Source organism: Triturus cristatus, chromosome 10 (genome assembly GCF_964204655.1).
Source record: "Triturus cristatus chromosome 10, aTriCri1.1, whole genome shotgun sequence".
Taxonomy (NCBI): Eukaryota; Metazoa; Chordata; class Amphibia; order Caudata; family Salamandridae; genus Triturus; species Triturus cristatus.
This window is the reverse complement of record NC_140593.1, coordinates 813,475,357-813,489,511: the sequence shown is the minus strand read 5'-3', so window position 1 is coordinate 813,489,511 and position 14,155 is coordinate 813,475,357. Positions and strand designations below refer to the sequence as shown.

The following is a 14,155-nucleotide window of genomic DNA, read 5'->3' as shown; positions in this document are numbered from 1 at the left end:
CACATTCACTCCCTTTCCTGAGCAGCGCCCTCATACAGCAGGTCTTTTCAGCAAAATCAGGCACCAACCTATTATAGAATTCAGCCATCCCCAGAAATTTCACAAGCTCTTCCTTGCTTTTAGGAGGAGAAAGATTACAAATAGAGCTAACCAATAAAGGCTTGGGTCTAATTCTAGATGCAGACACCAGATGTCCTAAATACTCAATTTCATGGACATTGAATTTAAACTTATCTGCGCTAAGGATGACTCGCTTCAAACAACTTTCTGAACATTGCTCTCAACCTTCCATCATGCTTTACCCCAATAATCAATGCATCATTCTGGTAAACTTTGACACCTACGATTCCATTCAGACTGCTCTCCATTGCTCTCTGAAAAACACAGGTCGCAAAGATAAGCCCGAAAGGCATCCTCAGAAATGTAGAAGTGCCAAACGACGTGATGAAGGCCGTATGTTCCTGAGACAGAGGATGAAGCTTGACTTGATGGTAGGCCGAAGACGAGCCTTATGAGGAAAAACGCATTCCACCCTCAAGAAAGCACAACGTTTCACTTATGTTGCAAAGTGGATAATGGTCAACCGCCACTGCATTGTTGAGCTCCCTCAAGTCAATACAGAGTCTCGCCTCCCCCATCTGCCTTCTGAACCATATCGACATGAGAGACCCACTCTGTGGCTTTCAATTCCTAAATTATTCCATTCTTGAAGAGTTTATCCAGCTCCGCCCTCATGCTTTCCCTTAGCAACAGGGGTACACGTCTAACCTTTGCCACCTTGGGTGTAACAGTTGACTTGAGCTTAATGTGGTGCATACAGTTCTTGAGACAGCCTAATCTTTTTTTTAACACCTCTGGAAACTCTCTGGTCCAATTTTCACTTCCTACCCCCACCAACCGGACAGATGGCATCTCTTTCAAACACACAGATGGATTTAAATTTGGATCCAAATATACATGCAGGTTAGGTTGATGAAATCAACTAATCAGCGAGTCTCTCTTCATTGATACATATATTTCCCCAGGAATAATCCGACCTTTAAAATGAATTGTACCTCAAAAATGACCCAAAGGATCAATGGTCTCACCCCCATACCCTTATGGCTTTATGTCTGGTTTCAATAACACTATCTTACCCAACAAATGCTGTTCATACAATGTTTTTGGGATGAGTGTAATCTTAGCTCTAGAATCAAAAAGCATGTCCACAGGCACGTCATTGGCCAGCACTGTTTCAACAGGCCCTTCACCAGCACGTTCCTTAATCTGGAGAATATTAACCTCCTCAATTCCTTCCTCATAACCATCCTCCTTTCTGACTTTCTTCAGCTCTTTGCTGGATTTGAAAGATCTTGAAATGTGACCTTTTTTTCAGCAGACACTGCAAGTGGCCTTCCACCCCGGACACTCTTTAAAATTTGCCATATGCCTCAAGTAACCGAACCTAAAGCACTTGCCCTGAAAACTCCTGAGCTTGGAAGACTTGAGTACCGTGGTGGTGCTTGACTTACTATTAGTGGATTTGTCATCCAACACCTTGACAAACCCCCATCATTTTTTCCCAATGCCAAATCTTTGCATATTGTATCAACACAGGCTTTCGAGAGTTCATGCATTTTCACAATTGTAAGAACCTCCTGTAATGATGGAATATCTTTTTGCCATAAACTGTCTTTAGCTTTATCCAGAATGCAACCCAAGATCAAATGATCCCTCAAACGTTCTCCCAAAGATACCCCAAAGTTACACGTTGATGCCAACATACGCAATACAGTGACATATTGCTCTACCGACTCTTACTGCCTTTGCATTCTCCTCCAAAAATGATATCGTTCAATGACTGTACTAATTTTGGGAAGATAATGCAAATCCATTTTCTTAATACAAATCTCATATTTATTCAAAGTAGAATGATCATTATCAGAAAGATCAGGGAGGTGTACAAACACCTCCAGGCCTTCTGCACCAAAACAGTCCATGAACAAAGAGGTTTCCCTTTCCGCACTAAGAGAAGATACTCAAGCATAATGTGCAAAAACATTCATTCATTTTCGCCAAGGAAGAGAAGGGTAACCAGGGGAAGAAAGAAAGAAAGGAGGTGCAGTAACATTCTGCATGATACAGAGATATCACACCAAACACAAAATGCTTTGTGGAAAAGCAGATCACAGCTGATCAAAGTTAATGCCTCCCAAGCAAAGGTTCTCCACGCAATAGTTACTCAAAGGTGATGGCTGTGTGCATCGGCTTGAGGACTTGGTGCAAACAAAAACAAATGAAGCTAGAGGAGTAATTCAAACCACCTTCCAGATGTACGTATCAGCGTGAAAGCCTGACGCACACCCACTTTCAAATAATGACAGGATGAGTACAAATAACTCCTTACACTAGACCTCTATGAAGACAACAGCTGTGTGCATCAGCGCGTGGGAGCAATGCACTTTATAGGATAAGCGAGCCGATCCGCTTTAGAAGATGAGCGAGAATCAACTCGGAGCATCAGCGTGATACCTTGAAGGGCCATCAACGATCACAACCGGCCCAATCCAAAATGGTTGTCATGAACATAACCCCGCGTTTCTTGCGTGCGAGGGACGTAAGGGGTCATGGGCGCACTCGGAGAACTGAATACCAAGCACGAGGAGCGCGAGAATGGTTTCCAGTGACAACTTCTCACTGCTCAAATTGATCACTGGAGCGTGCCGAGTCTGCTAAAGCCAGGACTCGCGCCGCCTCCACCAGCCAGATCTCTTGCTGCCCTCGTGCACGGCCTGGAATAAGTCCCAAAACAGCCAGAAACAGCAAGGCACCTCTTTCACATTAGAGACTGGGAGGTAAGAAGGCAAGGTTTTCTGATACGAAATAGCTTCTTTCTCCGTCCGGTGACGGTCAGACAGTATTGAGGTCTCTGCTCTGTTACACAGATGATGGGATCATCGTTTTCTTCGCTTGTCACCAAAATATAGAAGAAAGTCCTTTCTTTAAAATAAAGCTTGTAATCCAAGGTAGTGATAATTGCTGACTGTGAGGAGGTGGGGCCGGGGCCACGATGTCCAACCCCTGTCTCACCTGGTGTACGGGGAATACGAACGCCAGAGGGACAGCGTAGGTCTCGAAACGTAGTACCGAATCGTCCGTCTACCACACCCCCCTTTCCTCTCTTCCTGCAGACGGACCTGACGCGGCACGAGGGAGGGGCTGACCCCGGAAGCAGTCCGGCTCCACCACTCAAAGGAGACCTGACCCAGGACGTAGGGTCTCGAAGCGGAGCAGGAGGAAGAGGAAGGACGACGCGAGCAGAGCAGGGAGAAGAAGAGACGAACAACCGCGAACCGGACCAGGACGAGACCGAGGCGGAGGAGCCGGAGGAGTTCTGGAGTGAGGACTGGTGGTGTCCCCCGGAGGAGGCTGTGGAGCGGCCGCAGCTCTGGAGAGTTGCGGCGGGGCCGGGTGAGTAACGACACTCCAGGGGAAAGGCTGGTAGGGTAGAGGGCGGAGGGAGGACACTGAGGGTGGGTAGGGCGGAACCGGCACGGGTGGGATCCCGGGGCACGTGTAGTTTATTCCCCCTGCACTGTTTTTTGTTGTCCTGCGTATCCCTTCGTGCTTTCCCTGAACACCGAGCGGGTCTGGCGGGTCTTGTATATCAAGCAACCGGACACAAATCCTCCTCACCAGACGTACCACTCCCCGCACGACCCTTTGGTCCATTTTCTTTTTTTTCTTTCTTAGCGTGAGCCGAATTACCCGAGTCTAGGGTGAAGTAGAGGATATACCCTCCCCTTACTATTGGTCTTTTCTTAATATACAAAGTGGAGGCACGGTGTTCCCAGTAACAGGACCAACCCACACAGAACCACGGGTGAGGTGACGGTTAAAGTAACCCTTACAATAAGTGAATCTGACACTGACGGCCCCCTGTTTCTTCTTTTCATGAGCCTTCGGGAGGAACCAACCACGGCCGAAGAAGCAAAGCAGACACCTTTGAGGTCCAACTTTGAGGAAGAAGACGACGACCAGCGTGGCCCCAGTACCTCTTCAGGAACAAGAACCGATATCTTTCCAACCCCCATAGCAAAGAGTGGCCTGTCTGACAATAAATCATTCTCACTTGGAAAATATATTCAGCCTCCGCGTCTGTATATCCGACCCGCCCTCCCACAAGTGGTGTCAGAAGTGGGATCCAAAGGAGACATGGAGGCGGCTTTGGCAAAAATGGCCGAGAACCAGGAACATCTCGGGAAAGTCATGGAAAGGTTCCTTACTGTGGTGGAGGAAGATCGAGGGAAGATTCAACAGGCACTTACCGGACAAAGCCAGTCCCATGGAGCCGCTATGGACAAACTCACCGAAGTATTGGGACATCAGCGAGGACCTACCACTCTTCCGTCTATGGTTCTCCAGCGCTATGTGCCCGGAGAAGACCCTGATTTCTTTTTCAACAATTTCGAGCGCCTGGCCACGGCAGCGGCCTGGCCGGCGGACAAGTGGGGTCAGTATCTGGGTCCTCTCCTTTCCGGAGACCTCCAGGCGGCATACCAAGCTGCCACCGTCCAAGGAACCGTGTCTTATGCAGATATCAAACAATGTATCATGGAGCGTTTAGGAATAGACGACGAGTCGTATCGCATCAAATTGCGACATATCAAAGAAGGCCCTCAGGAAACGCCAAGGGCACTGTATTTTCGGGTGAAGGACATGGCCGATCGCTGGATAAAACCCGCCACCACCGACAAAGACGGGATTATGGCAAAGATCTATTTGGAACAGTACCTATCCTCTCTACATCCGCCCATCCAAAAGTGGGTACGACAGCAGGCCCATCTCACCTTAGAGACTGCCGTGGAAATAGCCAGTGCCTACAGCCGGGCACAAGAAGTGCAAAAGGGGAGGGAAGACCAACCGTGGAGACCGGGAGGACACACCACCCATAGACCCCCTCGACCTCCTGTAAAAAAACCCGAGCATATTACCCTTGTACCCGGTACCCCAATCCTCCGACCTCCCCCCCTTGGACCCCAGTGTTTCCACTGTGGTGGAATGGGACACATTGCGAGGTTCTGCCCCCAAAAGGAAGAGCCGATGGAAATTGGAGTGGCACGTAACTATTACTGTACGTATGCCACAAAAGAAGCGCCACCCTATCACTGCCCGGTGAAAGTAAATGGTCAAGCCGCGATGGCCTTGGCGGATACGGGCTGTCGCCAGAGTGTGGTTAGACCACAGGATTGGGAACCCAACATACAACCCAGTGGGGACATCGTGGCTATTCGCTGTGTACACGGAGATACGAAACAGTATCCCACTGCTCACGTTCAGATACAACACCAAAACGACGTAGGGACTTCCCTGAAGGTGGGTCTCATTCCCACTTTGCCGGAACGAATAATTCTGGGAAGTGATTATCCAAACCTACCCCAAATGTTGCATAACTCCACGAAGTCGGAAAAGGATTGGTGGAACACTGCCCCGTTCTCAATGGAGGAGGAACCGGAGTGGCCACCCTCAAAGCCAAGAAAAACTAAGAAACAGAAGAGAGCAGAAAAAAAGAAGCCCATCATGGCTTTACCCACCGTCCCGGTAGAAAACCCGTGGGAAGTAGATCGGAACTTCCATGCAGCACAAAGGGAAGACCCAGCACTGCAAGAAGCCTGGAACTCCGCTATAGACAGCGAGGAACCCCAACGAGTAGGTCCCTACTTTTTCATCAAAAAGGGATTACTGTATAGAAAAGGAACTCCTACCCAACAACCACAGTTGTTAATCCCAGGACCCTTCCGAGAGAAAGTACTGTTCCTGGCACACAGCCATTTGTTGGGCGGACACTTTGGGGCCGACAAAACAGAAAAACAGATCATGGAACGCTTCTATTGGCCTGGCGTTTACCAACAAATTAGAAAATACTGTAAGGAATGTCCGATATGCCAAAAAACCATCAGATACAGGCCCCCCCCTGTTCCCCTTCGTCCTTTGCCCATCATAGACGAACCATTCCATAGAGTAGGGATGGATATCATTGGTCCCTTATTGCCCTCCAAGAGCGGGTGTCGATACGTGCTGGTCATTGTCGACTATGCCACCCGTTTCCCGGAAGCAATTGCCCTACGCCGCCCTAACGCTACCAACATCGCTAGTGCCATGATTAAGGTGTTCTCCCAAGTAGGGTTCCCGAAAGAGATCCTTACGGATCAAGGGACTCCTTTTGTGTCTAAGGTCCTGAACATTCCCACGAGAGAGCAGATACGCCGTGATAGAAAAAGAAGCACTGGCGATTAAATGGGCAATCGAGACTTTACGGTATTATCTCGAAGGGCGAGACTTCACCCTCTATACAGATCACGCCCCCTTAGAGTGGTTATCCCGAAATAAAGGCAACAACGAAAGGGTCATGAGATGGTTCCTTGCCTTACAGCCCTATAGGTTCCAAACGAAACATCGTAAGGGAACGGAACAAGGGAACGCGGACTTTTTGTCACGATATCCCCAAGACTCAGGACCTAGTAGTAAGACAGCAAGGGAAAGGGGATGTGAGGAGGTGGGGCCGGGGCCACGATGTCCAACCCCTGTCTCACCTGGTGTACGGGGAATACGAACGCCAGAGGGACAGCGTAGGTCTCGAAACGTAGTACCGAATCGTCCGTCTACCACACCCCCCTTTCCTCTCTTCCTGCAGACGGACCTGACGCGGCACGAGGGAGGGGCTGACCCCGGAAGCAGTCCGGCTCCACCACTCAAAGGAGACCTGACCCAGGACGTAGGGTCTCGAAGCGGAGCAGGAGGAAGAGGAAGGACGACGCGAGCAGAGCAGGGAGAAGAAGAGACGAACAACCGCGAACCGGACCAGGACGAGACCGAGGCGGAGGAGCCGGAGGAGTTCTGGAGTGAGGACTGGTGGTGTCCCCCGGAGGAGGCTGTGGAGCGGCCGCAGCTCTGGAGAGTTGCGGCGGGGCCGGGTGAGTAACGACACTCCAGGGGAAAGGCTGGTAGGGTAGAGGGCAGAGGGAGGACACTGAGGGTGGGTAGGGCGGAACCGGCACGGGTGGGATCCCGGGGCACGGGTAGTTTATTCCCCCTGCACTGTTTTTTGTTGTCCTGCGTATCCCTTCGTGCTTTCCCTGAACACCGATGGGTCTGGCGGGTCTTGTATATCAAGCAACCGGACACAAATCCTCCTCACCAGACGTACCACTCCCCGCACGACCCTTTGGTCCATTTTCTTTTTTTTCTTTCTTAGCGTGAGCCGAATTACCCGAGTCTAGGGTGAAGTAGAGGATATACCCTCCCCTTACTATTGGTCTTTTCTTAATATACAAAGTGGAGGCACGGTGTTCCCAGTAACAGGACCAACCCACACAGAACCACGGGTGAGGTGACGGTTAAAGTAACCCTTACAATAAGTGAATCTGACACTGACGGCCCCCTGTTTCTTCTTTTCATGAGCCTTCGGGAGGAACCAACCACGGCCGAAGAAGCAAAGCAGACACCTTTGAGGTCCAACTTTGAGGAAGAAGACGACGACCAGCGTGGCCCCAGTACCTCTTCAGGAACAAGAACCGATATCTTTCCAACCCCCATAGCAAAGAGTGGCCTGTCTGACAATAAATCATTCTCACTTGGAAAATATATTCAGCCTCCGCGTCTGTATATCCGACCCGCCCTCCCACACTGACCTATGACAATGCACAGCTAGGTCCGTAGAGAAGTGTGCTCAGCTTCTCTTTTCTTCTAGGCCACATTTAAGATCCGCTCTTCAAGCCTGAAGCCTGTCTCATGAATGCGGGAAGACCTTAGACCAATATAAACTCATCCTGCAAGCTTAAAGCAGACAAGGGCTTGTGAAGGACATGAAAACAAATCTTTACAATAACACTTCAAAATGACTGGTTGTATACGGTCAGATTTTACTGTGTACCATCATAGTCAGGAAGGCCTTCATTCTCATATCTCCAAATCCAATGCAGAGAATTAAAAAAGTGGCTCCCTCATTTCAAAGCAAAGCACATTACTCCTCTGGGAGAATATTAGGTACAATGTGCACTGCACTTCTCGTGCATTCAAAGAGCACTTTTTCAGTGTTGACAAAATTAAATAGAGCAAGATTCACAATCCCAAAGCTGTGCTTTAATTTCCAAGCCATATATAGTGCTTGTTGAGTGTAAATGCTTCTAGCTGCTGTGCTTTATTGCCATTTCTCAGGGGATCGGGCACAAGCTACTCAAATTAGATGTCAGTACCAAGTATGGATGCTATAGGCATCAGGAAGTGTGTTTAATAACAGATACAATGAGGACGCAATACAACAAACTCTTGCCACTTCATCTGTGGCTACTCATTTAAGATCCTGTCTTTGAGAAGTCGGTCTTTCATTCAACAAACAATTTGCCATTCCTTTCCCAGATGATGACTTCCTCTCCTCTTTTCGATCATGTCCTAAAACTCTAAACTGAGGGTTTACATTTTCTCCCCACTGTGTGGGCAATACACAGAACAGACCGTTCTATACAATCAACCTATGTGTATTTCATCAACAGCAGCCAAGGAGGAGAGGATGCATGGTTTGAAAACGACAGCAAAATAAGACTTAATTTCCTACCTTGTTCTTCTGAGTAAACATAGGAGTGACAATTTTTAAAATGTAAACGTGGTCTTACTTCACAATTAATAAGTTGCCTACAAACCGGGGGTAAATCAAATAATATTATCAGAGCACATCTCTAACCCAGTGAGGCTCGCTTTAATTATTGTACAGTACAAATATTAACTCGATGCAGTATGAAGAGCATGTGAATCTTTTGGCAGCTAACAGCAATGGGAGAAGTGTGGCTCAATGGTTAGAGCGGCAGACCCTGAAGCAGAGTTCTGGCCTGGGACCAAAGTTCAATGCCTCGGCGGGTCTTGGATTCAATTTCCTCGGACCTGATAATTCTCGCCTAGGTGCCTATTCTAATCATGGGTCCCATGCTGCAACTCTGGGCAATAGCTTGCTTAATCTCCACAACGGCCTCAGCAGCGCAGGGATGCCTGGCTTCACCATGGGGGTGCCCAGGAGTGGACATTTCACAGGGAAAGGCCAGGAAGGGTTCCTCAGTGGTATGAGTAAAAGCGCCAGGAGACCCCCCGTTGGGGGTGGCACATACACATTTACATTTACAATGCACTACAAAACTGTGCAGATACTAAGCCAACGGCTGATTCTGTGGGTAAAACTGGATATAAAATATGGCAGCTAAAGCATAAATTCACTTTCTAAGAAAGAGAGCAGGGTCTCTCTGACTTGTGAGAGAAATGCACACTCATATAGTACTTTAGACAATGGGGTTCATACATTCAGTGGGAACATGATTCACAAAAGTTTAGTCAAATAGGAAACAGTCTGCAGGAAACATTTCTGCATGGAATATATTCAGTGGCTTTCCCACCACCAATACATTATGGTTCGATCATTCTCCAGTTTTGGCTATACAGTACAACTAATACAATGTTAACAGAACCAGGAGGAACAAGATTTGTCCTTAGCCTAGTACATTTAGGTGTCGGTTCTCCAAGAACCTTTTGTGTTGACTTATGTGAAATTAACAACGTTTATTTTAACATTGGAATCAACAATAATATCACGTGACATAGGATAACTTTTAAAGTGGCATAGCAAGGGGGGGGCGGTCATTCCCCCACGCACTCTTACCTGCAGCCGTCACAGGGCGGCAGCAGCACTCCCCGCCCCCCTGCTCTTACATGCGGACGCAGGAGGGCAGCAAACGCAGGGACCGCCATTACTGGCCAAAGGTCCAGCTACACCACTGAACGTTGAAACAAGATGTAGGGCAATGTAAGCCCGGTTTAATGATAGCATAGCACAAATATAGCGCATATTTTTCATTTATAGAACATTTAGCACTCACAAGACTATTTCTAATTGAATGTGAAGAAATTAGGTGCAAAGTTCAAAAGAAACAAAATGTGAAAATTAGTAACATTACAAAATATTTTTTTAATTTCAGTAGTGTTCTAAAATTATACTCCTTTCTTGAGAGCTTTTCCAATGCAGCAGTCAGAGTATGCATTTAACATGCAGAGTGATGACCTAGTTATTCTATTAAGCAACTATATATTGGGACATAGTTCTTACACAAAATTAGGCAAAAGGTCAAGGCATCTTGCTTTCAGAACGAGTGGAGTGGAGTGGAATTTGTACTGTCCCGCCTCCTTATGTAAACTGACTGACATATTACATTACAATCAGAGTAGTAAAACGTCCAAACACAGTCCAGTTCATTCATTGTATAGGCTTTCTTTGCAATTTACTTGGTGGCTTACTCTGCCTGAACTTTTACAACTTCTGATTTATCCAAAATTTCAGATATACTGTAATGGTACCTGTCCTCCCATGACCTTTCCTAACAATGTGATATCAGTAGCTTAATATCCTGGAGGTTGAGAGCTTAAACAATTATTATAATGCACAGCCCGGCCTAGTTTCTTCCTACGCGGCCAAATTCATGATTTAGTGCCAGAATCACACAGGGTTCTAGACTTTGCTGTCTTTGTCCGCAGAACAGACTTTTACCCTAGACAAATTCCTTAGACTTCGGAACTTCCCCATTCAACTTCCAGACGCTATGGATTAGACCGCTCATCAAAACAAGCATTGGCATAGCCAATAGGTTCCACCCTTGCAAACTCTATTGGTTTTGTCAATGAGCTACTGTGTAGCACGGCTGAAAGTAAAAAAAAAAAAAAGCAGGGAACGCTGGCTTAAAAAAACGTTAGCCATGTTAAACAGCAGTTAGCACCGCTGTGCAACATGTTTTAAAAATGAAAGTGTTCCCGTGTAACGTAAGTGGTGCTCATGTTAAGCACTCCAATACCTTCGAGTCGAGTTTCTACTACATAAATGCGCCCAAACAAATTTATTTAATAAAAATTAAAGTCCCTGAATGGAAATAAAAAGGATATGAGGAAGGAGGGTGGGAGACACGAGGGAGGAGGGTGGTGGCCACGAGGGATGTCGCTGGAGCAGGAAACAAGACATGGTGGGTTAAAGCTGGGGGGAGTCGTTCCAAACAACGACAGGGGATGGGTGGGTGGTGTGTTTAAACATCAGGGTGGAGCCCTCCAATACCTTTGGGTCGTGTTTGCCCTAAATAAATGCATAAAGGGGGAATCAAATTAAGCTGAGACAGCCGACCGCAGCTACAGAGTGAAGGTACACAGTATTGGGGGTGTAGGAGCAGCAATGGGGGAAGTAGCATCGGGTGAGGGGAGGCAGCTGGGTCGGAGGATTCCCAACAAAGAATGCTGTGAATTGGAAAGAAAAGGGTGCATAAAACACAGGCTTGTTAGGTGTCCATGTGCAATGTAAGAGGGGCACATGTAAAGCACTGCAATACCTTTGGTCGAGTTCAAAGTTAAAATGCAATGCGGTGCAGGAAAATGACAAACATGCATTTGTATGGAGTGCTTGTTTGTACATGATAAAGAAAGTACCTTTGGAGAGAGTAGGCAGTGGAAGGATAGTAGCCAGTGACTGGAAGCTGTACTTCGGCAAAGCTCCATGCCACGCATGAATGGCAGAGCAGTAAGTGAAAGCAGCCACCATGCAGATGACGTCCTGGCCAATCCGAAGCATGCAAATTAGAGTGACACTGGAATCAAGGAATGGCAGATTCAGGTAAGTATTGAGAAGGCCTATATCTTCTAAGAGCTCCCTGAAACACAGTCGAGCCCACCCTGACCTTTAGAGTCAGGGTGAACCCTATGATGAAGCATGACACCAATAGGGGTTAATTAACAAAAAGAAGTTGCCTCTTTCCACGCATTCGAGCAGAGTATGCCACGTAAGTCTATTTTTGAGCTTGATGGTTCTGGATACTTTACGTTTGTTGGAGTTAACTTAGGAGGGTGTATCCACTTCCTTATAATACCTCTCTTACCCCTCTGTGCCGGTGGAGTATGCTCCTCCGTCACTTGTGGTTAGAAGTATTGAGAAGGTTCCGAGCCCCTTTAAAGATTTTTTTAAGGTCTCGCCTAGGCAGCGCTTGCGCTGTCTCTTCGAGCCATACTGCATTATAGGTATGGACTTTAAGCTCAGCCCATTTTCCGCCCATCTTTACAATTGGCTCCTCTTCCGGTCCTTTGAAAATTATGGCTTTTGATTTGTCAATAGCTTCGTATTCCCTTCTTAGTGCCTCCCTGTCCCCTGTTTCCTCCCATGAGGACACCCCCTCTTACATGTGTCCTTACTCGAAAGCTTTCATTAGCAGTTAGGGAGAACTATTTACTTAATTAGTGTCTTGCTGAAGCAGGCGTGACATGCTGTAGGAGCGCATAGCAATATCGACCACTTCTTTAATATTTAGCCCTAACACAACACTGCGTCTTTGAAGCTTCACTTTCGTCTGGCGTTCAATCCCACTTCCTCTGCTTGGATTTTCAATACCAATGTTTTTTAAAGCAGCCCGACACCCCGGACTTAATCATTAGCAGTCGCATGTTTTAATTTCCAGCGTGTCATGTACTCTTTCACTTTCACAGCAGTGGCCATGCGCCTTTTTTTTTTGTGCGGCTCAGCTCGCTGTATTCAAGTCAAGTCAAGTCAAAAAAGTCTTTATTGCGAATATTTCATCATAAAAGACATTCTAAAAATCATCAAGCATAATTTAAAACACAGATATATTTGGACTAATATACTTAAAATCAATAAATATAATTCATTTACTAAAACATCAATAATAAAAAAATATTAAATGTGCAAGGTTTACATGACTTGAATTAATAAAATCTATGTCATCACAAACTACATAGATGCTAGATCAGTATTTAGGGACAAATAGACCGATTTCGTAAGAGCCATGCCCAGCTGATATATTTCGCCACGCCGATAATCACAAAACTAGTGGTATCGGATTTCAGCATTCTACTGGCAGTTGGTACAGATCTAACTCCTAGTTTACAACAAACAGGACGTAACCACAACCGTCGTGGGCGAATATACTCCGGGCAAACATAAAAAAAATGATTAACAGTTTCTATCTTGTCCTCACAATGGGGACATTTATCATTACCCGGGGTAGACCAGTTTTCAGTAAAACAACGTAGTAGTAAGGTGCCAAGTCTAAACTGATGATAAAGTTTACGGTCCAATGGTTTAGTAATTATGTCCCAGTATGGCTCTAAATAGGGATCGTCCTTAACAGTCAGGAATGTTAAAGTCAGGGGGCCTGCAGTTAAAGAGGCAAAGCGCTTAGCTTTGACCCACTGCCAATAAGTATCCCTAAAAATCTTTTTCGGGGGGAAAACAGCCGCCTCAGGATTAGACCACAGTTCACCCAACCCCATATCAGTCAGAATAGATTTAATTTCTGACAACCAGCTGATTCTAAGGGATCCCCCAAGATTTTTGACTTCCAATAGTGCCTTGGCATAAAAGGACAATTCTGGTGTAGTCCATAGACGGCGCCAGAATGCCAAGGGCCTATAGCGCAACAGATCCTCCACAGGGTGGCAACCTAGGTCATAAAGGAGGGGTATACATGGGGAGGATTGTGGTAACCCAACCGCTGACATAAGAAGTTTATTTTGAGCCACCCTCAGGGAATCTATTTTGCCAAACCCCCATAGTTCGGCACCATACATGACCGCAGGAAGAATCTTGGAACCGTAAATTTTAATCAAAGGAGCCATAGGTTTAGTGAGCGAAAGTCTATGTTCCTTAAGCAATGCTCCACCTAGTTGAATATGTTTGAGGGCAAAAATATCAATCTGGGGCTTCCAACTTAGGTTATCAGAAAAGGTGACACCCAAATAAGTAAAAGTAGATGTCTGTTCTAGTGTTGCACCTTCCATTACAACCCTTGCCCTAACTGGTCTGGCTCCCCGAAGAACCATAAATTTGGTTTTCCCCACATTTACCTCAAGCTCATGTTCGCGACAAAACAGTTCAAAACGAGATAGTGCTAACTGTAGCCCCTGACGTGTTTTGGAAATTAGAAGTGTATCGTCCGCGAACATGAGGAGTGGGACCTTCATACCAGCTAGGGAGGGAGCATCAGTTGGAAAACTTGAATAATAGTTAGTAACCCCATTGATAAACAGGGAAAAAAGGGTGGGGGCCAGTACACACCCCTGTCTTACCCCCTTAGATACCTCAAATCTAGGT

General features: G+C 46.6%; 1 protein-coding gene across 4 annotated transcripts in view; it reads right to left on the bottom strand.

The window, feature by feature from the left end:
• Window positions 1-14,155, bottom strand: part of DECR2 (2,4-dienoyl-CoA reductase 2) — an 84,139-nt gene that overhangs the window by 57,232 nt on the left and 12,752 nt on the right. For 2 of the 4 annotated variants that reach the window (XM_085628387.1, XM_085628386.1), the window contains exon 1: window positions 11,485-11,642. The exons of the other annotated variants lie outside the window; for them this stretch is intronic. In XM_085628387.1, the coding sequence (XP_085484513.1) occupies window positions 11,485-11,562 (78 nt within the window). In that variant the 5' untranslated portion in view covers window positions 11,563-11,642. Of the gene's footprint in view, window positions 1-11,484; window positions 11,643-14,155 lie in introns of those variants that run through there. 4 annotated transcript variants of the gene reach the window in all.